Source organism: Bombina bombina, chromosome 6 (genome assembly GCF_027579735.1).
Source record: "Bombina bombina isolate aBomBom1 chromosome 6, aBomBom1.pri, whole genome shotgun sequence".
Lineage (NCBI taxonomy): Eukaryota > Metazoa > Chordata > Amphibia > Anura > Bombinatoridae > Bombina > Bombina bombina.
The window spans coordinates 350,134,602-350,160,982 of NC_069504.1; the positions used below are offsets into that span (position 1 = coordinate 350,134,602).

The following is a 26,381-nucleotide window of genomic DNA, read 5'->3' on the forward strand; positions in this document are numbered from 1 at the left end:
ATATGACGCTGAACATGTGCACTCAACTTCTTCGGTCGGTCATGGCGAGGCCTGTTCTGAGTGGAACCTGTCCTGTGAAACCACTGTATGGTCTTGCCCACTGTGCTGCAGCTCAGTTTCAGGTTCTTGGCAATCTTCTTATAGACTAGGCCATCTTTATGTAGAGCCGCAATTCTTTTTTTCAGATTCTCAGTTCTTTGCCATGAGGTGCCATATTGAACTTCCAGTGACCAGTATGGGAGTGTGAGAGCGATAACACCAAATTTAACACATCTGCTCCCCATTTACACCTGAGACCTTGTAACACTAACGAGTCACATGACACCGGGGAGGGAAAATGGCTAATTGGGCCCAATTTGGACATTTCCACTTAAGGGTGTACTCACTTTTGTTGCCAACGGTTTAGACATTAATGGCTGTGTTTTGTTATTTTGAGGGGACAGCAAATTTACACTGTTATACAGGCTGTACACTCACTACTTTACATTGTAGCAAAGTGTAATTTCTTCAGTGTTGTCACATGAAAAGATATAATAAAATATTTACAAAAATGTGAGGGGTGTACTCACTTTTGTGAGATACTGTATTTGTTTTTTGGAGCTTCTATTCAGACGCATTAGCCACACTTACATTGTCTTCTCTTACTTCAGAGCATTATTTTACAGATGTTCACTCTTGATTTTTTTTTTTGTAAAAGCTACATTATCTTTTTATAATACTGAGACTCATTTTTCTCTTGGTTCCTAGGAAAGCTCTTTAGATCCCAACTATATGCAATAACTTTTGATTTTGTTAGTCATAAAGGTTAGCTGTGCATGTTCTGCTTTTTCTATTACTGAAGACACTTCTCAATCACTTGTTGCCTCTCTGGCAACTTGCTCTCTATTTTGGTAGCTCTCTATTTTGGTCCTTGGAAAGGACAGATAGCACAAAGCATTAGTGAGTGAGTCAGGACAATGCACTCATGCAAGCAGCTAATAAGAGTTCATTGTTTTCAAATCTAAATTAGGAACACCCTTTCAAATGTGCTGGGCTCTTTTTCTTCCACCCCAGCTGGGGTGATTTCTGCTGCTACCTCTTGTTTACATAGCATTTCTATAACCCATACCTCAGTACTGAAATTTCTAATGTAGGTGGTAGCTTCAACAAGCAAAAGCTATTACTTCAAATGACTTAAGGCCAGATTGAGTGGTGTGCTAACAGTTACGCACAAAAATATCAGGTTTATTGCGCCTGTTTGCGCACGTCACAGGTAATGCTCGTATTACAAATTCAAAAGTAAACACTATCGCTTGAGTGCAATTGAATTTAACACGTGATAGCGCAACCTCAACGCCCTGGTTAACTGTTTTGCCCAACAAGAAGGTACAGTTACACTCATAATAACACTAATAAAAATTATTTTAAAAAATGATTGCACAAATTTTTTTATAAGGGCTCAAAGATATGAGGTTTCTAGTGTTAGAAAAAAAAGGCAGGCTAAGGGCTGTATATGTATGTGTATGTATGTATGTGTGTGTGTGTGTGTGTGTGTGTATGTATATATATATATATATATATATATATATATATATATATGTGTGTGTGTATTTATATTTGCATATATGTATTTACAGATATATGTATATTGGAGCCCTTGGTAGTCAAGTAGATGAAAACACGAAAAAGCATATTTCTCCAACATAGGTGTGTCCGGTCCACGGCGTCATCCTTACTTGTGGGATATTCTCCTCCCCAACAGGAAATGGCAAAGAGCCCAGCAAAGCTGGTCACATGATCCCTCCTAGGCTCCGCCTACCCCAGTCATTCTCTTTGCCGTTGTACAGGCAACATCTCCACGGAGATGGCTTAGAGTTCTGAATGTGGGGAAGCCAGAATTCCTATTCATTTAAATAAATGTGATTTATGTGATAATGACAATGATGCCCAAGATGATTCCTCAAGTGAGGGGAGTAAGCATGGTACTGCATCATTCCCTCCTTCGTCTACACGAGTCTTGCCCACTCAGGAGGCCCCTAGTACATCTAGCGCGCCAATACTCCTTACTATGCAACAATTAACGGCTGTAATGGATAATTCTGTCAAAAACATTTTAGCCAAAATGAACCCTTGTCAGCGTAAGCGTGGATGCTCTGTTTTAGTTACTGAAGAGCATGACGACGCTGATATTAATATCTCTGAAGGGCCCCTAACCCAATCTGAGGGAGCCAGGGAGGTTTTGTCTGAGGGAGAAATTACTGATTTAGGTAACATTTCTCAGCAGGCTGAATCTGATGTGATTACTTTTAAATTTAAATTGGAACATCTCCGCATTTTGCTTAAGGAGGTATTATCCACTCTGGATGATTGTGAAAATTTGGTCATCCCAGAGAAACTATGTAAAATGGACAAGTTCCTAGAGGTGCCGGGGCTCCCAGAAGCTTTTCCTATACCCAAGCGGATGGCGGACATTGTTAATAAAGAATGGGAAAGGCCCGGTATTCCTTTCGTCCCTCCCCCCATATTTAAAAAATTGTTTCCTATGGTCGACCCCAGAAAGGACTTATGGCAGTCAGTCCCCAAGGTCGAGGGAGCGGTTTCTACTTTAAACAAACGCACCACTATTCCCATAGAGGATAGTTGTGCTTTCAAAGATCCTATGGATAAAAAATTAGAAGGTTTGCTTAAAAAGATGTTTGTTCAGCAGGGTTACCTTCTACAACCCATTTCATGCATTGTCCCTGTCACTACAGCCGCATATTTCTGGTTTGATGAACTGATTAAGGTGCTCGATAGTGACTCTCCTCCTTATGAGGAGATTATGGACAGAGTCAATGCTCTCAAATTGGCTAATTCTTTCACTCTAGACGCCTCTTTGCAATTGGCTAAGTTAGCGGCTAAGAATTCTGGGTTTGCTATTGTGGCGCGCAGAGCGCTTTGGTTGAAATCTTGGTCGGCTGATGCGTCTTCCAAGAACAAGCTACTAAACATTCCTTTCAAGGGGAAAACGCTGTTTGGTCCTGACTTGAAAGAGATTATCTCTGATATCACTGGGGGTAAGGGCCATGCCCTTCCTCAGGATCGGCCTTTCAAGGCAAAAAATAGACCTAATTTTCGTCCCTTTCGTAAAAACGGACCAGCCCAAGGTGCTACGTCCTCTAAGCAAGAGGGTAATACTTCTCAGGCCAAGCCAGCTTGGAGACCAATGCAAGGCTGGAACAAGGGAAAGCAGGCAAAGAAACCTGCCACTGCTACCAAGACAGCATGAAATATCGGCCCCCGATCCGGGACCGGATCTGGTGGGGGGCAGACTCTCTCTCTTCGCTCAGGCTTGGGCAAGAGATGTTCTGGATCCTTGGGCGCTAGAAATAGTCTCCCAGGGTTATCTTCTGGAATTCAAGGGACTTCCCCCAAGGGGAAGGTTCCACAGGTCTCAGTTGTCTTCAGACCACATAAAAAGACAGGCGTTCTTACATTGTGTAGAAGACCTGTTAAAAATGGGAGTGATTCATCCTGTTCCATTGAGAGAACAAGGGATGGGGTTCTACTCCAATCTGTTCATAGTTCCCAAAAAAGAGGGAACGTTCAGACCAATCCTAGATCTCAAGATCTTAAACAAATTTCTCAAGGTCCCATCTTTCAAGATGGAAACCATTCGAACTATCCTTCCTTCCATCCAGGAAGGTCAATTCATGACCACGGTGGATTTAAAGGATGCGTATCTACATATTCCTATCCACAAGGAACATCATCGGTTCCTAAGGTTTGCATTCCTGGACAAACATTACCAGTTCGTGGCGCTTCCTTTCGGATTAGCCACTGCTCCAAGGATTTTCACAAAGGTACTAGGGTCCCTTCTAGCTGTGCTAAGACCAAGGGGCATTGCAGTTGTACCTTACCTGGACGACATTCTGATTCAAGCGTCGTCCCTCCCTCGAGCAAAGGCTCACACGGACATCGTCCTGGCCTTTCTCAGATCGCACGGCTGGAAAGTGAACGTGGAAAAGAGTTCTCTATCCCCGTCAACAAGGGTTCCCTTCTTGGGAACAATTATAGACTCCTCAGAAATGAGGATTTTTCTAACAGAGGCCAGAAAGACAAAGCTTCTGGACTCTTGTCGAATACTTCATTCCGTTCCTCTTCCTTCCGTAGCTCAGTGCATGGAAGTGATCGGGTTGATGGTAGCGACAATGGACATAGTTCCTTTTGCGCGCATTCATCTAAGACCATTACAACTGTGCATGCTCAGTCAGTGGAATGGGGACTATACAGACTTGTCTCCAAAGATACAAGTAAATCAGGGGACCAGAGACTCACTCCGTTGGTGGCTGTCCCTGGACAACCTGTCACGAGGGATGACATTCCACAGACCAGAGTGGGTCATTGTCACGACCGACGCCAGTCTGATGGGCTGGGGCGCGGTCTGGGGATCCCTGAAAGCTCAGGGTCTTTGGTCTCGGGAAGAATCTCTTCTACCGATAAATATTCTGGAACTGAGAGCGATATTCAAGGCTCTCAAGGCTTGGCCTCAGCTAGCGGGGACCAAGTTCATACGGTTTCAATCAGACAACATGACGACTGTTGCGTACATCAACCAGCAGGGGGGAACAAGGAGTTCCCTAGCGATGGAAGAAGTGACCAAGATTATTCTATGGGCGGAGTCTCACTCCTGCCACCTGTCTGCTATCCACATCCCGGGAGTGGAAAATTGGGAAGCGGATTTTCTGAGTCGTCAGACATTGCATCCGGGGGAGTGGGAACTCCATCCGGAAATCTTTGCCCAAGTCACTCAACTTTGGGGCATTCCAGACATGGATCTGATGGCCTCTCGTCAGAACTTCAAAGTTCCTTGCTACGGGTCCAGATCCAGGGATCCCAAGGCGGCTCTAGTGGATGCACTAGTAGCACCTTGGACCTTCAAACTAGCTTATGTGTTCCCGCCGTTTCCTCTCATCCCCAGGCTGGTAGCCAGGATCAATCAGGAGAGGGCGTCGGTGATCTTGATAGCTCCTGCGTGGCCACGCAGGACTTGGTATGCAGATCTGGTGAATATGTCATCGGCTCCACCTTGGAAGCTACCTTTGAGACGAGACCTTCTTGTTCAGGGTCCGTTCGAACATCCGAATCTGGTTTCACTCCAGCTGACTGCTTGGAGATTGAACGCTTGATTTTATCGAAGCGAGGTTTCTCAGATTCTGTTATCGATACTCTTGTTCAGGCCAGAAAGCCTGTAACTAGAAAGATTTACCACAAAATTTGGAAAAAATATATCTGTTGGTGTGAATCTAAAGGATTCCCTTGGGACAAGGTTAAGATTCCTAGGATTCTATCCTTCCTTCAAGAAGGATTGGAAAAAGGATTATCGGCAAGTTCCCTGAAGGGACAGATTTCTGCCTTGTCGGTGTTACTTCACAAAAAACTGGCAGCTGTGCCAGATGTTCAAGCCTTTGTTCAGGCTCTGGTTAGAATCAAGCCTGTTTACAAACCTTTGACTCCTCCTTGGAGTCTCAATCTAGTTCTTTCAGTTCTTCAGGGGGTTCCGTTTGAACCCTTACATTCCGTTGATATTAAGTTATTATCTTGGAAAGTTTTGTTTTTAGTTGCAATTTCTTCTGCTAGAAGAGTTTCAGAATTATCTGCTCTGCAGTGTTCTCCTCCTTATCTGGTGTTCCATGCAGATAAGGTGGTTTTACGTACTAAACCTGGTTTTCTTCCAAAAGTTGTTTCTAACAAAAACATTAACCAGGAGATTATCGTACCTTCTCTGTGTCCGAAACCAGTTTCAAAGAAGGAACGCTTGTTGCACAATTTGGATGTTGTTCGCGCTCTAAAATTCTATTTAGATGCTACAAAGGATTTTAGACAAACATCTTCCCTGTTTGTTGTTTATTCAGGTAAAAGGAGAGGTCAAAAAGCAACTTCTACCTCTCTCTCCTTTTGGATTAAAAGCATCATCAGATTGACTTACGAGACTGCCGGACGGCAGCCTCCTGAAAGAATCACGGCTCATTCCACTAGGGCTGTGGCTTCCACATGGGCCTTCAAGAACGAGGCTTCTGTTGATCAGATATGTAGGGCAGCGACTTGGTCTTCACTGCACACTTTTACCAAATTTTACAAGTTTGATACTTTTGCTTCTTCTGAGGCTATTTTTGGGAGAAAGGTTTTGCAAGCCGTGGTGCCTTCCATTTAGGTGACCTGATTTGCTCCCTCCCTTCATCCGTGTCCTAAAGCTTTGGTATTGGTTCCCACAAGTAAGGATGACGCCGTGGACCGGACACACCTATGTTGGAGAAAACAGAATTTATGTTTACCTGATAAATTTCTTTCTCCAACGGTGTGTCCGGTCCACGGCCCGCCCTGGTTTTTTAATCAGGTCTGATAATTTATTTTCTTTAACTACAGTCACCACGGTACCATATGGTTTCTCCTATGCTATTATTCCTCCTTAACGTCGGTCGAATGACTGGGGTAGGCGGAGCCTAGGAGGGATCATGTGACCAGCTTTGCTGGGCTCTTTGCCATTTCCTGTTGGGGAGGAGAATATCCCACAAGTAAGGATGACGCCGTGGACCGGACACACCGTTGGAGAAAGAAATTTATCAGGTAAACATAAATTCTGTTTTATGCAATATTTAATAAAGTGTTATACTGTGTATTTAGTGTTAAAGGGACAGTCAAGTCCAAAAAATACTTTCATGATTTAAATAGGGCATGGAATTTTAAACAACTTCCCAATTTACTTTTATCACCAATTTTGCTTTGTTCTCTTGGTATTCTTAGTTGAAAGCTAAACCTAGGAGGTTCATATGCTAATTTCTTAGACCTTGAAGACTGCCTCTAATCTGAATACATTTTGACCACTAGAGAGCATTAGTTCACATGTTTCATATAGATAACATTGAGCTCATGCACGTAAAGTGACCTAGGAGTGAGCACTGATTGGCTAAACTGCATGTCTGTCAAAAGAACTGAAATAAGGGGGCAGTCAGCAGAATCTTAGATAATTACAGAGGTAAAAAGTGTATTATTATAACTGTGTTGGTTATGCAAAACTGGGGAATGGGTAATAAAGAGATTATCTTTCTTTTTAAACAACAAAAATTCTGGTGTTAACTGTCCCTTTTAATATTTTACATTCCAATGTTCTGCACATATGTTCTAAGTATTTTTCCTATATATATCTGTATATATCTATACATATATATATATATAATTATATAGATACATAGGTATAGATATATATTGTACCAAAATACCATCAGATATTTGTAGAACTATATAAATAAATAGAATATATTCTCCTATATAAAGAACATTGGAATGTGAAATATTCATATTTTCATGTCAGATTAGCGCACTTGAGAATATGCGATTGGGTTTTGCGCTTGTAAGGTTTATTTTCCCCACTTTTTTTTGCTCCATTGACTTCTATGGGGGAATACTTTAACGCGGTTGAGATATTCTCACTCCAGCTTTTTGCAAGCATCAGGTTAGCGTTGAAGCAAAAACTTTTTACTTTCAACTTGTAATACAAGCGCTACCTGACTTGCGCAAAATGCTTACTTCTATCAGAGTTAGTGTGCGAGCGGGAGCAATAAATACTGCTCCACTCGTAATATGGCCCATAATAAATTAAAATAGCTTTTGTGAACAATTTTCTAATTTACTCCTATTATCAATTTGTCTTCGTTCTCTTGCTATCTTTATTTGAAAAAGCAGGAATGTAAGGTTAGAAGCCGTCCCATTTTTGTTACAGCACCTGTATAGAGCTTGCTGATTAGTTTGCTACATTTAGCAACCAATAAGCAAGCGCTACTTAGGTGCTGAATCAAAAATAGGCCGGCTCATATGCTTACATACCTGCTTTTTCAAATAAAGATAACATGAGAATGAAGAAAAAATGATGATGGAAATAAATTAGAAAGTTGCTTAAAACAACTAGAGCACAAGTTATCATAGACAGTGAGTAACCTGCAGCTTCAGTTTTTCTGTCTCTAAACATTATTTAAACTAATATAACACAGAACACTGCTGCCTTTTGTGTTGTACTGTGCAAACAATATACTGTGCACAGCTAGTACTTTTTACAGCCTAAGCACAAGTTACGGTAAATCAAGCTGTTGAGTAGGTGGCTCAGCACACACTTGGGCGTGAAGAAGAATAGTGAGGGGAAGGAGCAGTATTAAGCAGCTCATAAAACTGAAAGTGAACTTTTCTTTTGGTTTCTTGTTAACAACTTTAGTAAAAAAAAAATTTTTTTATTCATATATGTAAAAAAAATTGTTTGTTATTTTTTTTTAAATATCACATTTTGTTTTCTGACAAAATTCCCTTTAAATCACATCCTACTTTTGTACCATCTGTAAAGCTTGCTTGTGATATTGTGTTGCTGCACTGCTGTAGGACAAAACCCTGTTTCTGTAAATGGTAATTTTCTATAAATATCTGAAAATGATCCTGTGGCTTAAATTATAATTAAAAATGCATTCACTTTTATAGCAGTATGTCTGATATTTATTCATTTTCCCCATATGAAGTGGTAAAAGATCATTTTTTTCCTTTCAAGCTTTACATAGAAAGAACTAATTGTTTTTTTTTTATGTCAGAATCTTTTTAAGTAAAATACAGCAATCATTAGCTGTGAATAACTCATAATTAAGATGTTCAGTCATAAATTATTAAGGAGAATGTTCCTCATCATTAAGTATTGCGATCTGTTTACCATCATGGTCTTTGTATTTGTTGTAATTACTTGATATAATAATAATTTGTTTTTTTACAGTTAATTAACGGGAAGTCTGGCGATGTTGTGTGTCAGAGTAGTGCACAGGAATCTTGTATAACAAGCTGCTGTCTCAGTGCTGATCAACGTTTAGCAGCTGTTGGCGATAAGACTGGAGATGTTAAGGTAATGTTGAAAGTTGTAACTTGTATTCAGGTCAAAGAATTTCTGATGCTTTAAATGAACGTAAACGTTGGTTCTAAAATCCATATTTCATATTTAAATTAAAAAAAACAATTTTTTACTTTTAACCAATATTCGCTAATTTGCTAAATTTGTAGGATACAAATCGTGCCCAATAGCGTATCTTTTTTTGAGTTAGCACGCACATCTCGGCATTAGGTACAGAGGAGCATACATCTCTAGCCTTTGTGCAGACATTGTTGTACTTGTCCCACGCTCTCTAAAAAGGCCAAAAAGCAAATTCTGTAACCTGCAGCTGCCGAAAATCAAATAGCTTGTATAGTCAATTTGCAGCAAAACCCAGGTTACAGATTTTGCTTTTTGGACTCTGTTGGGAGATTGGGGCAAAGCACAATTTTTACACAACAAGAGTTGTTTAAAGGGACAGTAAAGTCCTAATTATACATTTGTGATTGTCTCTTGTTATCCTTTGCTGAAAGGTTTATCTAGGTAAGCTCAGAAGCAGTAAAGAACCTAGGCTCTAGCTGCTGATTGGTGGCTGCTTGTATATACCGATTGTCATTGGCTCACCCATGTGTTCAGTTAGAAACCAGTAGTGCATTGCTGCTCCTTCAGCAAATGATACCTTGAGAATGAAGGAAATTCAATAATAGAAGTAAACTGGAAAGTTGTTTAAAATTGTACGTTCTATCTAAATCATGAAAGAAAATGTTTGGATTTCATGTCCCTTTAATGTTCTTTTAAGCATTTTCTTTAATCATTTATGACAGAGCATTTTATTATTTATTTTAAAGTAGATTCAAACTACCAACTAACACATGAGCTGGACAGTAATTTTATCCCAACTATAAAGCTTCAATTGCTTAAAATCACTTAAATTCATAAGCAGCAAATTTCCTTTCTCTTCCTAAATGGAAAGAGTCCACAACTGCATTCATTACTTTGGGGAAATAAGATTATGGCCACCAAGAGGAGGCAAAGACACCCCAGCCAAAGGCATAAATACTCCTCCCACTTCCCTCATCCCACAGGCCTTCTTTGCTTTTCGTCCCAGGAGGTTGGCAGAGAAGTGTCAGAAGTTTGTTTTGTCTCTTATGGTGGGTAGTACTCTTCGACATAGGATGGGAGTTTTAAGTAATCCTTTCAGTCTCTCAGTGAGGGCCTGGATCAAAGTTAGAGTCCGGAGATGCAGGAAGAGTCTTTCTGCGAAACCATCCCCACTCATATTAACAGCTCCACAAGCAATCAGCGTTGTCTAACTTGGCTTCGCTGCCTGCTTTTTTTCTCTCAAGTCCATGGCGGAGACGCTGCTACTATTCGTCACACTTGAAGGGCAGTGTTCCTGTTCCACAGCGTAGATTCCGGTAAGATCGTCTCATTTTACTTCATCAGAACGTACTGTAACTTATGTTTTCCCGTAAGGAACTATCTTGCGGGACTTATTAAGTATATTTATAGGGCCTCAGTGAAGCTCCTTTGGAATCAAGGGTTAATATTTCCCGAGGGGGATTATTGAACAGGGTTTTTTTAATCATGTTTGTTACGTGATTCCATCTGCTTATGTGTAGTGTTAACTGGGATCTTGGCTTGGAACATAAAGGCCTTTGGAAGTGACGCGACCTTATGGTTGGGCGCGTTTTTTTTTTTTTTTTTACTGTTTGGTTTACCTTGTGACTGGACGTGTTTACGTTCTGGTCTTCCATTTCCGCATTCCTGACCATGTGGCGACTGATAAATTAGAGTCTGCTTGTGTCTGGTTCTAGGAGGTGGTGAGTGCCCAGCGATTGTGGGTGTCAGGTGCTGTTTACGTTTTTTCGTAGTCCATATTATTATATTGGAAGTGAGTAGCGCGGCTCCCAAAGCCTTCTCCAGGGACCAACAACGTAACCCCAAAAGGAATTTAAAACTTCACGAACACGGAATGTAAGAGGTGCTCACCACGTAAGGAAGGTCAATCCGGTACAGCAGTAGGAAGCAAAAGGCGGCACTCCAGGCTTATGAAACCAGTAACATGTTTATTACAATTTCAGAGTCGCTACACGCAAGACACCAAACAAGGTAACGAAGGAAGGGGGCGTGTCCTTACGTGTTGCGTGCCGTGCGGCACTTAGTCATAGGATCCTATGACTAAGTGCCTCCGTTACCTTGTTTGGCGTCTTGTGTGTAGCGACTCTGAAATTGTAATAAACATGTTACTGGTTTCATAAGCCTGGAGTGCCGCCTTTTGCTTCCTACATATTATTATATTCTCTATCTAGTTATGGAGGATTCTGATGCTGAGACTGTTCAAATTTCAGATTCAGATTCTTCGACTTGTGAAGAATGCGAATTGACCCCGTTGACACAGGTCAATCAGTTATGTTAGATATGCTGTATTAGAGCGCCCTGTTCCTCAGACTCGGGAAATCAGAGGTCTGCTGAGCCATCCACCTCTGGGGGTTCTGTCCTCCAAGAGGCGAGTTCCCTACCGCTCCCTACTACTACACATGCGGGTAACTTCTTTTCGCCTTCACATATTTTTGGCGATTATGCGTATGCAAAGTCCAGACGTTTATTTGCGTTTGTGTATAAACAACCAGAATTTACCCTTGGGTAGAAAATGCAACTCACAGGTGTGACAATCCCTAATATCACTCTAATTATACAGATAAAAACAGAAGATATGAGTGCGCTACTGAAAGCTCTACCAATCTATTGCATCAACTCTTATAAATTCATATAAATATCAATATATCTTAAATATTAAGTCCTAAAATATAAAGTCTACAACAAAGTATTATAATATACAATAGAAATGTATTCAAACAACTCCTTAAAAACACAATTTTATAAACAGCAAGTTAATATATGAAAAATAGAAAAAAGAAATAGATTCTGTAACCATATGGTTTAAGGTGGACCTTATTAAAATTGATCGTTATATCGAATTCATCAATGAAAAAAGGTATATTTGTGTTTGAGCTTTTTTAATAAACCTCAAGGCTGTAGGTATTCTATCCAGCAAATCGAGTTCAGCTCTGTAGTGGTATGGGTGAGTGCAGAATTATTAGGCAAGTTGTATTTTTGAGGATTAATTTTATTATTGAACAACAACCATGTTCTCAATGAACCCAAAAAACTCATTAATATCAAAGCTGAATAGTTTTGGAAGTAGATTTTAGTTTGTTTTTAGTTATAGCTATTTCTCCAACATAGGTGTGTCCGGTCCACGGCGTCATCCTTACTTGTGGGATATTCTCTTCCCCAACAGGAAATGGCAAAGAGTCCCAGCAAAGCTGGTCACATGATCCCTCCTAGGCTCCGCCCACCCCAGTCATTCTCTTTGCCGTTGCACAGGCAACATCTCCACGGAGATGGTTAAGAGTTTTTTGGTGTTTAAATGTAGTTTTTATTCTTCAATCAAGTGTTTGTTATTTTAAAATAGTGCTGGTATGTACTATTTACTCTGAAACAGAAAAAAGATGAAGATTTCTGTTTGTAAGAGGAAGATTATTTCTCCAACATAGGTGTGTCCGGTCCACGGCGTCATCCTTACTTGTGGGATATTCTCCTCCCCAACAGGAAATGGCAAAGAGCCCAGCAAAGCTGGTCACATGATCCCTCCTAGGCTCCGCCTACCCCAGTCATTCTCTTTGCCGTTGTACAGGCAACATCTCCACGGAGATGGCTTAGAGTTTTTTAGTGTTTAACTGTAGTTTTTATTATTCAATCAAGAGTTTGTTATTTTGAAATAGTGCTGGTATGTACTATTTACTCAGAAACAGAAAAGAGATGAAGATTTCTGTTTGTATGAGGAAAATGATTTTAGCAACCGTAACTAAAATCCATGGCTGTTCCACACAGGACTGTTGAGAGCAATTAACTTCAGTTGGGGGAACAGTATGCAGTCTCTTGCTGCTTGAGGTATGACACATTCTAACAAGACGATGTAATGCTGGAAGCTGTCATTTTCCCTATGGGATCCGGTAAGCCATGTTTATTACGATCGTAAATAAGGGCTTCACAAGGGCTTATTAAGACTGTAGACCTTTTTTGGGCTAAATCGATTCATTATTAACACATATTTAGCCTTGAGGAATCATTTTATCTGGGTATTTTGATATAATAATATCGGCAGGCACTGTATTAGACACCTTATACCTTAGGGGCTTTCCCAAAGCATAAGCAGAGCCTCATTTTCGCGCCGGTGTGGCGCACTTGTTTTTGAGAGGCATGGCATGCAGTCGCATGTGAGAGGAGCTCTGACACTTAGAAAAGACTTTCTGAAGGCGTCATTTGGTATCGTATTCCCCTTTGGGCTTGGTTGGGTCTCAGCAAAGCAGATACCAGGGACTGTAAAGGGGTTAAAGTTTAAAACGGCTCCGGTTCCGTTATTTTAAGGGTTAAAGCTTCCAAATTTGGTGTGCAATACTTTTAAGGCTTTAAGACACTGTGGTGAAAATTTGGTGAATTTTGCACAATTCCTTCATGTTTTTTCGCAATTGCAGTAATAAAGTGTGTTCAGTTTAAAATTTAAAGTGACAGTAACGGTTTTATTTTAAAACGTTTTTTGTACTTTGTTATCAAGTTTATGCCTGTTTAACATGTCTGAACTACCAGATAGACTGTGTTCTGAATGTGGGGCAGCCAGAATTCCTATTCATTTAAATAAATGTGATTTATGTGATAATGACAATGATGCCCAAGATGATTCCTCAAGTGAGGGGAGTAAGCATGGTACTGCATCATTCCCTCCTTCGTCTACACGAGTCTTGCCCACTCAGGAGGCCCCTAGTACATCTAGCGCGCCAATACTCCTTACTATGCAACAATTAACGGCTGTAATGGATAATTCTGTCAAAAACATTTTAGCCCAAATGAACACTTGTCAGCGTAAGCGCGGCTGCTCTGTTTTAGATACTGAAGAGCATGGCAACGCTGATACTAATATCTCTGAAGGGCCCCTAACCCAGTCTGATGGGGCCAGGGAAGTTTTGTCTGAGGGAGAAATTACTGATTCAGGGAACATTTCTCAACAGGCTGAACCTGATGTGATTGCATTTAAATTTAAGTTGGAACATCTCCGCATTCTGCTTAAGGAGGTATTATCCACTCTGGATGATTGTGACAAGTTGGTCATCCCAGAGAAACTATGTAAAATGGACAAGTTCCTAGAGGTGCCGGGGCTCCCAGAAGCTTTTCCTATACCCAAGCGGGTGGCGGACATTGTTAATAAAGAATGGGAAAGGCCCGGTATTCCTTTCGTCCCTCCCCCCATATTTAAAAAATTGTTTCCTTTGGTCGACCCTAGAAAGGACTTATGGCAGACAGTCCCCAAGGTCGAGGGGGCGGTTTCCACTTTAAACAAACGCACCACTATACCCATAGAGGATAGTTGTGCTTTCAAAGATCCTATGGATAAAAAATTAGAAGGTTTGCTTAAAAAGATGTTTGTTCAGCAGGGTTACCTTCTACAACCAATTGCATGCATTGTCCCTGTCGCTACAGCCGCATGTTTCTGGTTCGATGAGCTGATAAAGGCGGTCGATAGTGATTCTCCTCCTTATGAGGAGATTATGGACAGAATCAATGCTCTCAAATTGGCTAATTCTTTCACCCTAGACGCCACTTTGCAATTGGCTAGGTTAGCGGCTAAGAATTCTGGGTTTGCTATTGTGGCGCGCAGAGCGCTTTGGTTGAAATCTTGGTCGGCTGATGCGTCTTCCAAGAACAAGCTACTTAACATTCCTTTCAAGGGGAAAACGCTGTTTGGCCCTGACTTGAAAGAGATTATCTCTGATATCACTGGGGGTAAGGGCCACGCCCTTCCTCAGGATCGGCCTTTCAAGGCAAAAAATAAACCTAATTTTCGTCCCTTTCGTAGAAACGGACCAGCCCGAGGTGCTACGTCCTCTAAGCAAGAGGGTAATACTTCTCAAGCCAAGCCAGCTTGGAGACCAATGCAAGGCTGGAACAAGGGAAAGCAGGCCAAGAAACCTGCCACTGCTACCAAGACTGCATGAAATGTTGGCCCCCGATCCGGGACCGGATCTGGTGGGGGGCAGACTCTCTCTCTTCGCTCAGGCTTGGGCAAGAGATGTTCTGGATCCTTGGGCGCTAGAAATAGTCTCCCAAGGTTATCTTCTGGAATTCAAGGGACTTCCCCCAAGGGGGAGGTTCCACAGGTCTCAGTTGTCTTTAGACCACATAAAAAGACAGGCATTCTTACATTGTGTAGAAGACCTGTTAAAAATGGGAGTGATTCATCCTGTTCCATTAAGAGAACAAGGGATGGGGTTCTACTCCAATATGTTCATAGTTCCCAAAAAAGAGGGAACGTTCAGACCAATCTTAGATCTCAAGATCTTAAACAAGTTTCTCAAGGTTCCATCGTTCAAGATGGAAACCATTCGAACTATTCTTCCTTCCATCCAGGAAGGTCAATTCATGACCACGGTGGATTTAAAGGATGCGTATCTACATATTCCTATCCACAAGGAACATCATCGGTTCCTAAGGTTCGCATTCCTGGACAGGCATTACCAGTTCGTGGCGCTTCCTTTCGGATTAGCCACTGCTCCAAGGATTTTCACAAAGGTACTAGGGTCCCTTCTAGCTGTGCTAAGACCAAGGGGCATTGCTGTAGTACCTTACTTGGACGACATTCTGATTCAAGCGTCGTCCCTTCCTCAAGCAAAGGCTCACACGGACATCGTCCTGGCCTTTCTCAGATCTCACGGATGGAAAGTGAACGTGGAAAAGAGTTCTCTATCTCCGTCAACAAGGGTTCCCTTCTTGGGAACAATAATAGACTCCTTAGAAATGAGGATATTTCTGACAGAGGCCAGAAAAACAAAGCTTCTAGACTCTTGTCGGATACTTCATTCCGTTCCTCTTCCTTCCATAGCTCAGTGCATGGAAGTGATCGGGTTGATGGTAGCGGCAATGGACATAGTTCCTTTTGCGCGCATTCATCTAAGACCATTACAACTGTGCATGCTCAGTCAGTGGAATGGGGATTATACAGACTTGTCTCCGAAGATACAAGTAAATCAGAGGACCAGAGACTCACTCCGTTGGTGGCTGTCCCTAGACAACCTGTCACAAGGGATGACATTCCGCAGACCAGAGTGGGTCATTGTCACGACCGACGCCAGTCTGATGGGCTGGGGCGCGGTCTGGGGAGCCCTGAAAGCTCAGGGTCTTTGGTCTCGGGAAGAATCTCTTCTACCGATAAATATTCTGGAACTGAGAGCGATATTCAATACTCTCAAGGCTTGGCCTCAGCTAGCGAGGGCCAAGTTCATACGGTTTCAATCAGACAACATGACAACTGTTGCGTACATCAACCATCAGGGGGGAACAAGGAGTTCTCTAGCGATGGAAGAAGTGACCAAAATCATTCTATGGGCGGAGTCTCACTCCTGCCACCTGTCCGCTATCCACATCCCAGGAGTGGAAAATTGGGAAGCGGATTTTCTGAGTCGTCAGACATTGCATCCGGGGGAGTGGGAACTCCATCCGGAAATCTTTGCCCAAGTCACTCAGCTGTGGGGCATTCCAGACATGGATCTGATGGCCTCTCGTCAGAACTTCAAAGTTCCTTGCTACGGGTCCAGATCCAGGGATCCCAAGGCGGCTCTAGTGGATGCACTAGTAGCACCTTGGACCTTCAAACTAGCTTATGTGTTCCCGCCGTTTCCTCTCATCCCCAGGCTGGTAGCCAGGATCAATCAGGAGAGGGCGTCGGTGATCTTGATAGCTCCTGCGTGGCCACGCAGGACTTGGTATGCAGATCTGGTGAATATGTCATCGGCTCCACCTTGGAAGCTACCTTTGAGACGAGACCTTCTTGTTCAGGGTCCGTTCGAACATCCGAACCTGGTTTCACTCCAGCTGACTGCTTGGAGATTGAACGCTTGATCTTATCGAAGCGAGGGTTCTCAGATTCTGTTATCGATACTCTTGTCCAGGCCAGAAAGCCTGTAACTAGAAAAATTTACCACAAAATTTGGAAAAAATATATCTGTTGGTGTGAATCTAAAGGATTCCCTTGGGACAAGGTTAAGATTCCTAAGATTCTATCCTTCCTTCAAGAAGGATTGGAAAAAGGATTATCTGCAAGTTCCCTGAAGGGACAGATTTCTGCCTTGTCTGTGTTACTTCACAAAAAGCTGGCAGCTGTGCCAGATGTTCAAGCCTTTGTTCAGGCTCTGGTTAGAATTAAGCCTGTTTACAAACCTTTGACTCCTCCTTGGAGTCTCAATTTAGTTCTTTCAGTTCTTCAGGGGGTTCCGTTTGAACCCTTACATTCCGTTGATATTAAGTTATTATCTTGGAAAGTTTTGTTTTTAGTTGCAATCTCTTCTGCTAGAAGAGTTTCAGAATTATCTGCTCTGCAGTGTTCTCCTCCTTATCTGGTGTTCCATGCAGATAAGGTGGTTTTACGTACTAAGCCTGGTTTTCTTCCAAAAGTTGTTTCTAACAAAAACATTAACCAGGAGATTATCGTACCTTCTCTGTGTCCGAAACCAGTTTCAAAGAAGGAACGTTTGTTGCACAATTTGGATGTTGTTCGCGCTCTAAAATTCTATTTAGATGCTACAAAGGATTTTAGACAAACATCTTCCTTGTTTGTTGTTTATTCTGGTAAAAGGAGAGGTCAAAAAGCAACTTCTACCTCTCTCTCTTTTTGGATTAAAAGCATCATCAGATTGGCTTACGAGACTGCCGGACGGCAGCCTCCCGAAAGAATCACAGCTCATTCCACTAGGGCTGTGGCTTCCACATGGGCCTTCAAGAACGAGGCTTCTGTTGATCAGATATGTAGGGCAGCGACTTGGTCTTCACTGCACACTTTTACCAAATTTTACAAGTTTGATACTTTTGCTTCTTCTGAGGCTATTTTTGGGAGAAAGGTTTTGCAAGCCGTGGTGCCTTCCATTTAGGTGACCTGATTTGCTCCCTCCCTTCATCCGTGTCCTAAAGCTTTGGTATTGGTTCCCACAAGTAAGGATGACGCCGTGGACCGGACACACCTATGTTGGAGAAAACAGAATTTATGTTTACCTGATAAATTACTTTCTCCAACGGTGTGTCCGGTCCACGGCCCGCCCTGGTTTTTTTTTTTTAATCAGGTCTGATAATTTATTTTCTTTAACTACAGTCACCACGGTATCATATGGTTTCTCCTATGCAAATATTCCTCCTTAACGTCGGTCGAATGACTGGGGTAGGCGGAGCCTAGGAGGGATCATGTGACCAGCTTTGCTGGGCTCTTTGCCATTTCCTGTTGGGGAGGAGAATATCCCACAAGTAAGGATGACGCCGTGGACCGGACACACCGTTGGAGAAAGTAATTTATCAGGTAAACATAAATTCTGTTTTTAGCAGAAGTTACTAAAATCGATTGCTGTTTCCACACAGGACTGTTGAGATGAAGTAACTTCAGTTGGGGGAAACAGTTGGCAGACTTTTCTGCTTAAGGTATGACTGGCCATATTTCTAACAAGACTATGTACTGCTGGAAGGCTGTCATTTCCCCTTATGGGGACCGGTAAGCCATTTTCTTAGTTAAATAAAAGAATAAAGGGCTTCATAAGGGCTTAAAAAACTGGCAGACATTTTTCTGGGCTAAAACGATTGCTTTGCTAGGCATATTTTGCAGATTCTAACTATTAATGGTCATTATAATCTTGGGGATTGTTTAGAAAAACGGCAGGCACTGTGTTGGACACCTTTTTCAGATGGGGGCCTTTATAGACAGAGCCTCATTTTCGCGCCACTAATGCGCAGTTGTTTTTGGAGAGCAAGGCATGCAGATGCATGTGTGAGGAGCTAAGAATCACTGAAAAAGCATATAGAAGGCATCATTTGGTATCGTATTCCCCTCTGGGCTTGGTTGGGTCTCAGCAAAGCATATAGCTGGGACTGTATAGGGGTTAAATGTAAAAACGGCTCCGGTTCCGTTAATTTAAGGGTTAAAGCTCTGAAATTTGGTGTGCAATACTTTTAATGCTTTAAGACACTGTGGTGAAATTTTGGTGAATTTTGAACAATTCCTTCATACTTTTTCACATATTCAGTAATAAAGTGTTTTCAGTTTGAAATTTAAAGTGACAGTAACGGTTTTATTTAAAACGTTTTTTGTGCTTTGTTGACAAGTTTAAGCTTGTTTAACATGTCTGTACCATCAGATAAGCTATGTTCTATATGTATGAAAGCCAAGGTGTCTCCCCATTTAAATTTATGTGATAATTGTGCCATAGTGTCCAAACAAAGTAAGGACAGTAATGCCACAGATAATGATATTGCCCAAGATGATTCCTCAAATGAGGGGAGTAAACATGATACTACATCATCCCCTTCTGTGTCTACACCAGTTTTGCCCACACAAGAGGCCCCTAGTACATCTAGTGCGCCAATTCTTATTACCATGCAACAATTAACGGCTGTAATGGATAACTCTATAGCAAACATTTTATCCAAAATGCCTACTTATCAGAGAAAGCGCGATTGCTCTGTTTTAAACACTGAAGAGCAAGAGGACGCTGATGATAACTGTTCTGACATACCCTCACACCAATCTGAAGGGGCCATGAGGGAGGTTTTGTCTGAGGGAGAAATTTCAGATTCAGGAAAAATTTCTCAACAAGCTGAACCTGATGTTGTGACATTTAAATTTAAATTAGAACATCTCCGCGCACTGCTTAAGGAGGTATTATCTACTCTGGATGATTGTGACAATTTGGTCATTCCAGAGAAATTATGTAAGATGGACAAGTTCCTAGAGGTTCCGGTGCCCCCCGATGCTTTTCCTATACCCAAGCGGGTGGCGGACATAGTAAATAAAGAGTGGTAAAGGCCCGGCATACCTTTTGTCCCCCCCCCCTATATTTAAGAAATTATTTCCTATAGTCGACCCCAGAAAGGACTTATGGCAGACAGTCCCCAAGGTCGAGGGGGCGGTTTCTACTCTAAACAAACGCACTACTATTCCTATCGAAGATAGTTGTGCTTTCAAAGATCCTATGGATAAAAAATTAGAGGGTTTGCTTAAAAAGATTTTTGTTCAGCAAGGTTACCTTCTACAACCAATTTCATGCATTGTTCCTGTCACTACGGCAGCGTGTTTCTGGTTCGAGGAACTAGAAAAGTCGCTCAATAAAGAATCTTTGTATGAGGAGGTTATGGACAGAGTTCAAGCACTTAAATTGGCTAACTCTTATTTTAGATGCCGCTTTGCAATTAGCTAGATTAGCGGCGAAAAATTCAGGGTTTGCTATCGTGGCGCGCAGAGCGCTTTGGCTAAAGTCTTGGTCAGCGGATGTGTCTTCCAAGACAAAATTGCTTAACATCCCCTTCAAGGGTAAAACATTATTTGGACCTGATTTGAAAGAGATTATTTCAGACATCACTGGGGGAAAGGGCCACGCCCTCCCACAGGATAGGTCTTTTAAGGCTAAAAATAAGCCTAATTTTCGTCCCTTTCGCAGAAACGGACCAGCCTCTAATTCTACATCCTCTAAGCAAGAGGGTAATACTTCACAACCCAAACCAGCCTGGAGACCAATGCAAGGCTGGAACAAGGGTAAGCAGGCCAAGAAGCCTACCACTGCTACCAAAACAGCATGAAGGGTTGGCCCCCGATCCGGGACCGGATCTGGTGGGGGGCAGACTTTCTCTCTTTGCTCAGGCTTGGGCAAGAGATGTTCAGGATCCTTGGGCGCTAGAAATAGTTTCTCAAGGTTATCTCCTGGAATTCAAGGAACTACCCCCAAGGGGAAGGTTCCACAGGTCTCAATTATCTTCAAACCAAATAAAAAGACAGGCATTCTTACATTGTGTAGAAGACCTGTTAAAGATGGGAGTGATTCATCCTGTTCCAATAAGAGAACAAGGGATGGGTTTTTATTCCAACCTGTTCATAGTTCCCAAAAAAGAGGGAACATTCAGACCAATTTTGGATCTCAAGATCCTAAACAAATTTCTCAAGGTTCCATCGTTCAAAATGGAAACTATTCGAACGATCCTACCTACTATCCAGGAAAATCAATTTATGACTACCGTGGATTTAAAGGATGCGTACCTACATATTCCTATCCACAAGGAACATCATCAGTTCCTAAGGTTCGCTTTTCTGGACAAGCATTACCAGTTTGTGGCACTTCCATTCGGATTAGCCACTGCTCCAAGGATTTTCACAAAGGTACTAGGGTCCCTTCTAGCGGTTCTAAGACCAAGGGGCATTGCAGTAGTACCTTACTTGGACGACATCCTGATTCAAGCGTCATCTCTGTCAAAAGCAAAGGCTCATACGGACATCGTCCTAGCCTTTCTCAGATCTCACGGATGGAAGGTGAACAAAGAAAAAAGTTCTCTGTCCCCATCAACAAGAGTTCCCTTCTTGGGAACAATAATAGATTCCTTAGAAATGAGGATTTTTCTGACAGAGGTCAGAAAATCAAAAATTCTAAGCTCTTGTCAAGTACTTCATTCTGTTCTTCGTCCTTCCATAGCGCAGTGCATGGAAGTAATAGGATTGATGGTTGCAGCAATGGACATAGTTCCTTTTGCACAAATTCATCTAAGGCCATTACAACTGTGCATGCTCAGACAGTGGAATGGGGATTATACAGACTTGTCTCCGACGATTCAAGTAGATCAAAAGACCAGAGATTCACTCCATTGGTGGCTGACCCTGGACAATCTGTCACAGGGAATGAGCTTCCGCAGACCAGAGTGGGTCATTGTCACGACCGACGCCAGTCTGGTGGGCTGGGGCGCGGTCTGGGAACCCCTGAAAGCTCAGGGTCTATGGTCTCGGGAAGAATCTCTTCTCCCGATAAACATTCTGGAACTGAGAGCGATATTCAATGCTCTCAAAGCTTGGCCTCAACTAGCAAAGGCCAAATTCATACGGTTTCAATCAGACAACATGACGACTGTTGCATATATCAATCATCAGGGGGGAACAAGGAGTTCCCTGGCGATGGAAGAAGTGACCAAAATAATTCAATGGGCGGAGGATCACTCCTGCCACTTGTCTGCAATCCACATCCCAGGAGTGGAAAATTGGGAAGCGGATTTTCTGAGTCGTCAGACTTTCCATCCGGGGGAGTGGGAACTCCATCCGGAAATCTTTGCCCAAATAACTCAATTATGGGGCATTCCAGACATGGATCTGATGGCGTCTCGTCAGAACTTCAAGGTTCCTTGCTACGGGTCCAGATCCAGGGATCCCAAGGCGACTCTAGTAGATGCACTAGTAGCACCTTGGACCTTCAACCTAGCTTATGTATTCCCACCGTTTCCTCTCATTCCCAGGCTGGTAGCCAGGATCAATCAGGAGAGGGCTTTGGTGATCTTGATAGCTCCTGCGTGGCCACGCAGGACTTGGTATGCAGACCTGGTGAATATGTCATCGGCTCCACCATGGAAGCTACCTTTGAGACAGGACCTTCTTGTTCAAGGTCCATTCGAACATCCGAATCTGGTTTCCCTCCAACTGACGGCTTGGAGATTGAACGCTTGATTTTATCAAAGCGTGGGTTTTCAGATTCTGTAATAGATACTCTGATTCAGGCTAGAAAGCCTGTAACTAGAAAAATTTACCATAAAATATGGAAAAAATATATCTGTTGGTGTGAATCTAAAGGATTCCCATGGAACAAGATAAAAATTCCTAAGATTCTATCCTTTCTACAAGAAGGTTTGGAGAAAGGATTATCTGCAAGTTTGGAGTCTAAATCTAGTTCTTTCAGTTCTTCAAGGGGTTCCGTTTGAACCCTTACATTCCGTAGATATTAAGTTATTATCTTGGAAAGTTTTGTTTTTGGTTGCAATTTCTTCTGCTAGAAGAGTTTCAGAGTTTTTTTGGGAGAAAGGTTTTGCAAGCTGTGGTGCCTTCCGTTTAGGTGACCTGATTTGCTCCCTCCCTTCATCCGTGTCCTAAAGCTTTGGTATTGGTTCCCACAAGTAAGGATGACGCCGTGGACCGGACACACCTATGTTGGAGAAAACAGAATTTATGCTTACCTGATAAATTACTTTCTCCAACGGTGTGTCCGGTCCACGGCCCGCCCTGGTTTTTTTAATCAGGTCTGATTAATTATTTTCTCTAACTACAGTCACCACGGTATCATATGATTTCTCCTATATATATTTCCTCCTGTCCGTCGGTCGAATGACTGGGGTGGGCGGAGCCTAGGAGGGATCATGTGACCAGCTTTGCTGGGACTTTTTGCCATTTCCTGTTGGGGAAGAGAATATCCCACAAGTAAGGATGACGCCGTGGACCGGACACACCGTTGGAGAAAGTAATTTATCAGGTAAGCATAAATTCTGTTTTTAGGGGGATATCTGTGTGTGCAGGTGACTATTACTGTGCATAATTATTAGGCAACTTAACAAAAAACAAATATATACCCATTTCAATTATTTATGTTTACCAGTGAAACCAATATAACATCTCAACATTCACAAATATACATTTATGACATTCAAAAACAAAACAAAAACAAATCAGTGACCAATATAGCCACCTTTCTTTGCAAGGACACTCAAAAGCCTGCCATCCATGGATTCTGTCAGTGTTTTGATCTGTTCACCATCAACATTGCGTGCAGCAGCAACCACAGCCTCCCAGACACTGTTCAGAGAGGTGTACTGTTTTCCCTCCTTGTAAATCTCACATTTGATGATGGACCACAGGTTCTCAATGGGGTTCAGATCAGGTGAACAAGGAGGCCATGTCATTAGATTTTCTTCTTTTATACCCTTTCTTGCCAGCCACGCTGTGGAGTACTTGGACGCGTGTGATGGAGCATTGTCCTGCATGAAAATCATGTTTTTCTTGAAGGATGCAGACTTCTTCCTGTACCACTGCTTGAAGAAGGTGTCTTCCAGAAACTGGCAGTAGGACTGGGAGTTGAGCTTGACTCCATCCTCAACCCGAAAAGGCCCCACAAGCTCATCTTTGATGATACCAGCCCAAACCAGTACTCCACCTCCACCTTGCTGGCGTCTGAGTCGGACTGGAGCTCTCTGCCCTTTACCAATCCAGCCACGGGCCCATCCATCTGGCCCATCAAGACTCACTCTCATTTCATCAGTCCATAAAACCTTAGAAAAATCAGTCTTGAGATATTTCTTGGCCCAGTCTTGACGTTTCAGCTTGTGTGTCTTGTTCAGTGGTGGTCGTCTTTCAGCCTTTCTTACCTTGGCCATGTCTCTGAGTATTGCACACCTTGTGCTTTTGGGCACTCCAGTGATGTTGCAGCTCTGAAATATGGTCAAACTGGTGGCAAGTGGCATCTTGGCAGCTGCACGCTTGACTTTTCTCAGTTCATGGGCAGTTATTTTGCGCCTTGGTTTTTCCACACGCTTCTTGTGACCCTGTTGACTATTTTGAATGAAACGCTTGATTGTTTGATGATCACGCTTCAGAAGCTTTGCAATTTTAAGAGTGCTGCATCCCTCTGCAAGATATCTCACTATTTTTGACTTTTCTGAGCCTGTCAAGTCCTTCTTTTGACCCATTTTGCCAAAGGAAAGGAAGTTGCCTAATAATTATGCACACCTGATATAGGGTGTTGATGTCATTAGACCACACCCCTTCTCATTACAGAGATGCACATCACCTAATATGCTTAATTGGTAGTAGGCTTTCGAGCCTATACAGCTTGGAGTAAGACAACATGCATAAAGAGGATGATGTGGTCAAAATACTCATTTGCCTAATAATTCTGCACTCCCTGTATATGGATCAAACAGTTTCCTTTATAGTTCTATAGCGTCTTCAATATACAAAGGTGATACTGTGTTATATGGATCAAAGTAATCCTACTCACCAGAATACGAAAGATCGGTATTTAATAACCGCTTTCCCTGACTTACTCTTTCACTCCAGCGTGAAGTTGGCGTTTGGGTGGCCGTTAGAAGCCTGCTGATGTGTTCATATCACGTGTTTCCTCACTTAGCCAATCGGAAAGTCAGGTTGTATCAAACTTTGATCCACAATTTCCAATTTCATAAAGTCTTTACAAAGTGTACACTCTGTGTCTTTGATCCAATTCTTTCATATATATCCCAGGATGGTTATGTTGATATTCCGTCTGTATTATTTTAGGAAAAAAATGGACATGTCTTTCGTAACAAATCCAGGTATAGCTGGCTAGCTGCACAGGACAGCTTCTCATCTCAGATATATAGAATATATATCTATATATTCCATATATGTATATAGAATAACTGAACAAACGGAGCAGTATTGTTAAGTTAATTTGGGCACATAAGGGCACTGTTTATCGCTGCAAAAATCGTTATACTGCTAGCAGAAAAATTGTTGCGCTTTTATTATTTAAAGGAGCAGTAGACTTTTTATTTCAAATATTTGATTGTATGGTTTGACTTCAACGTTAAGTATATCAAGTAAAGAACGACTATTATTGCTATTGCTAGTCTGTTTAACATGTCTGAACTTCAGGAAAGTACCTGTTCTATGTGTTTAGATGCCAATGTGGAACCCCCTCTTACTTTTTGTCCCTCATGTACTGAAAGGGCCTTACAATGTAAAGAACAGATTTTCTTTAATGCAAGTATGTCCAAAGATGCTTTTCAGACTGATGAGAATCAGGGTATGCCGCTGCTTTCTCCCCAAGCGTCACAACCTTTAACGCCCACCCAAGCGACGCCGTGTTCCTCAACCGCGTCCACTTCATTTACTCTGCAGGATATGGCTACAGTTATGTCATCTACCCTTACAGAGGTTTTATCTAAGTTGCCAGTGTTGCAGGGCAAACGCAGCAGGAAAGAAGCCACTCTGATTCCTACGACTTCTGATGCTTTGATGGCTATTTCTGATGTACCCTCACAGGGATCTGAATTGGGGGTTAGGGAACTTCTGTCTGAGGGGGAACTTTCTGTCTCGGGAAGTGTGTTACCTCAGACGGACTCGGACGTCATGTCCTTCCGATTTATGCTTGAACACCTCCGCCTGTTACTTTTGGAGGTTTTAGCGACTCTGGATGACTGTGACTCTATTGTGGTACCACCAGAGAAATTGTGTAAGATGGACAAATACTTAGAGGTGCCTGCTTACTCTGATGTTTTTCCGGTTCCTAAGAGAATCTCGGAAATTATTACGCGGGAATGGGAAAGAACGGGTATGCCTAATTTTAAGAAAATGTATCCCATAGCTGACACTGTCCGGGACTCTTGGCAGACAGTCCCTAAGGTGGAGGGAGCTATATCTACCCTGGCTACGCGTACAACTATTCCTATTGAGGACAGTTGTGCTTTTAAAGATCCTATGGATAAAAAGTTGGAGGGTCTTCTGAAAAAGTTTTTTATTCATCAGGGTTTTCTTTTACAACCGACAGCCTGCATTGTACCATTTACAACTGCGGCTTCCTTCTGGTTTGACGCCTTAGATGAGTCTCTTAAGACTGAGACTCCTTTAGAGGAAATTTTAGATAGAATTAAGGCTCTTAAG

The 26,381-nt window shown here is 42.2% G+C and overlaps 1 protein-coding gene across 4 annotated transcripts in view; it reads left to right on the forward strand.

Annotated features, from left to right (window-relative positions):
• APAF1 (apoptotic peptidase activating factor 1) overlaps positions 1-26,381 on the forward strand; it is a 435,848-nt gene that overhangs the window by 294,262 nt on the left and 115,205 nt on the right. For all 4 annotated transcript variants that reach the window (XM_053717008.1, XM_053717007.1, XM_053717010.1 and 1 more), the window contains one exon: positions 8,765-8,890. In XM_053717008.1, coding sequence (XP_053572983.1) covers positions 8,765-8,890 — 126 coding nt within the window. The remainder of the gene's footprint in view (positions 1-8,764; positions 8,891-26,381) is intronic.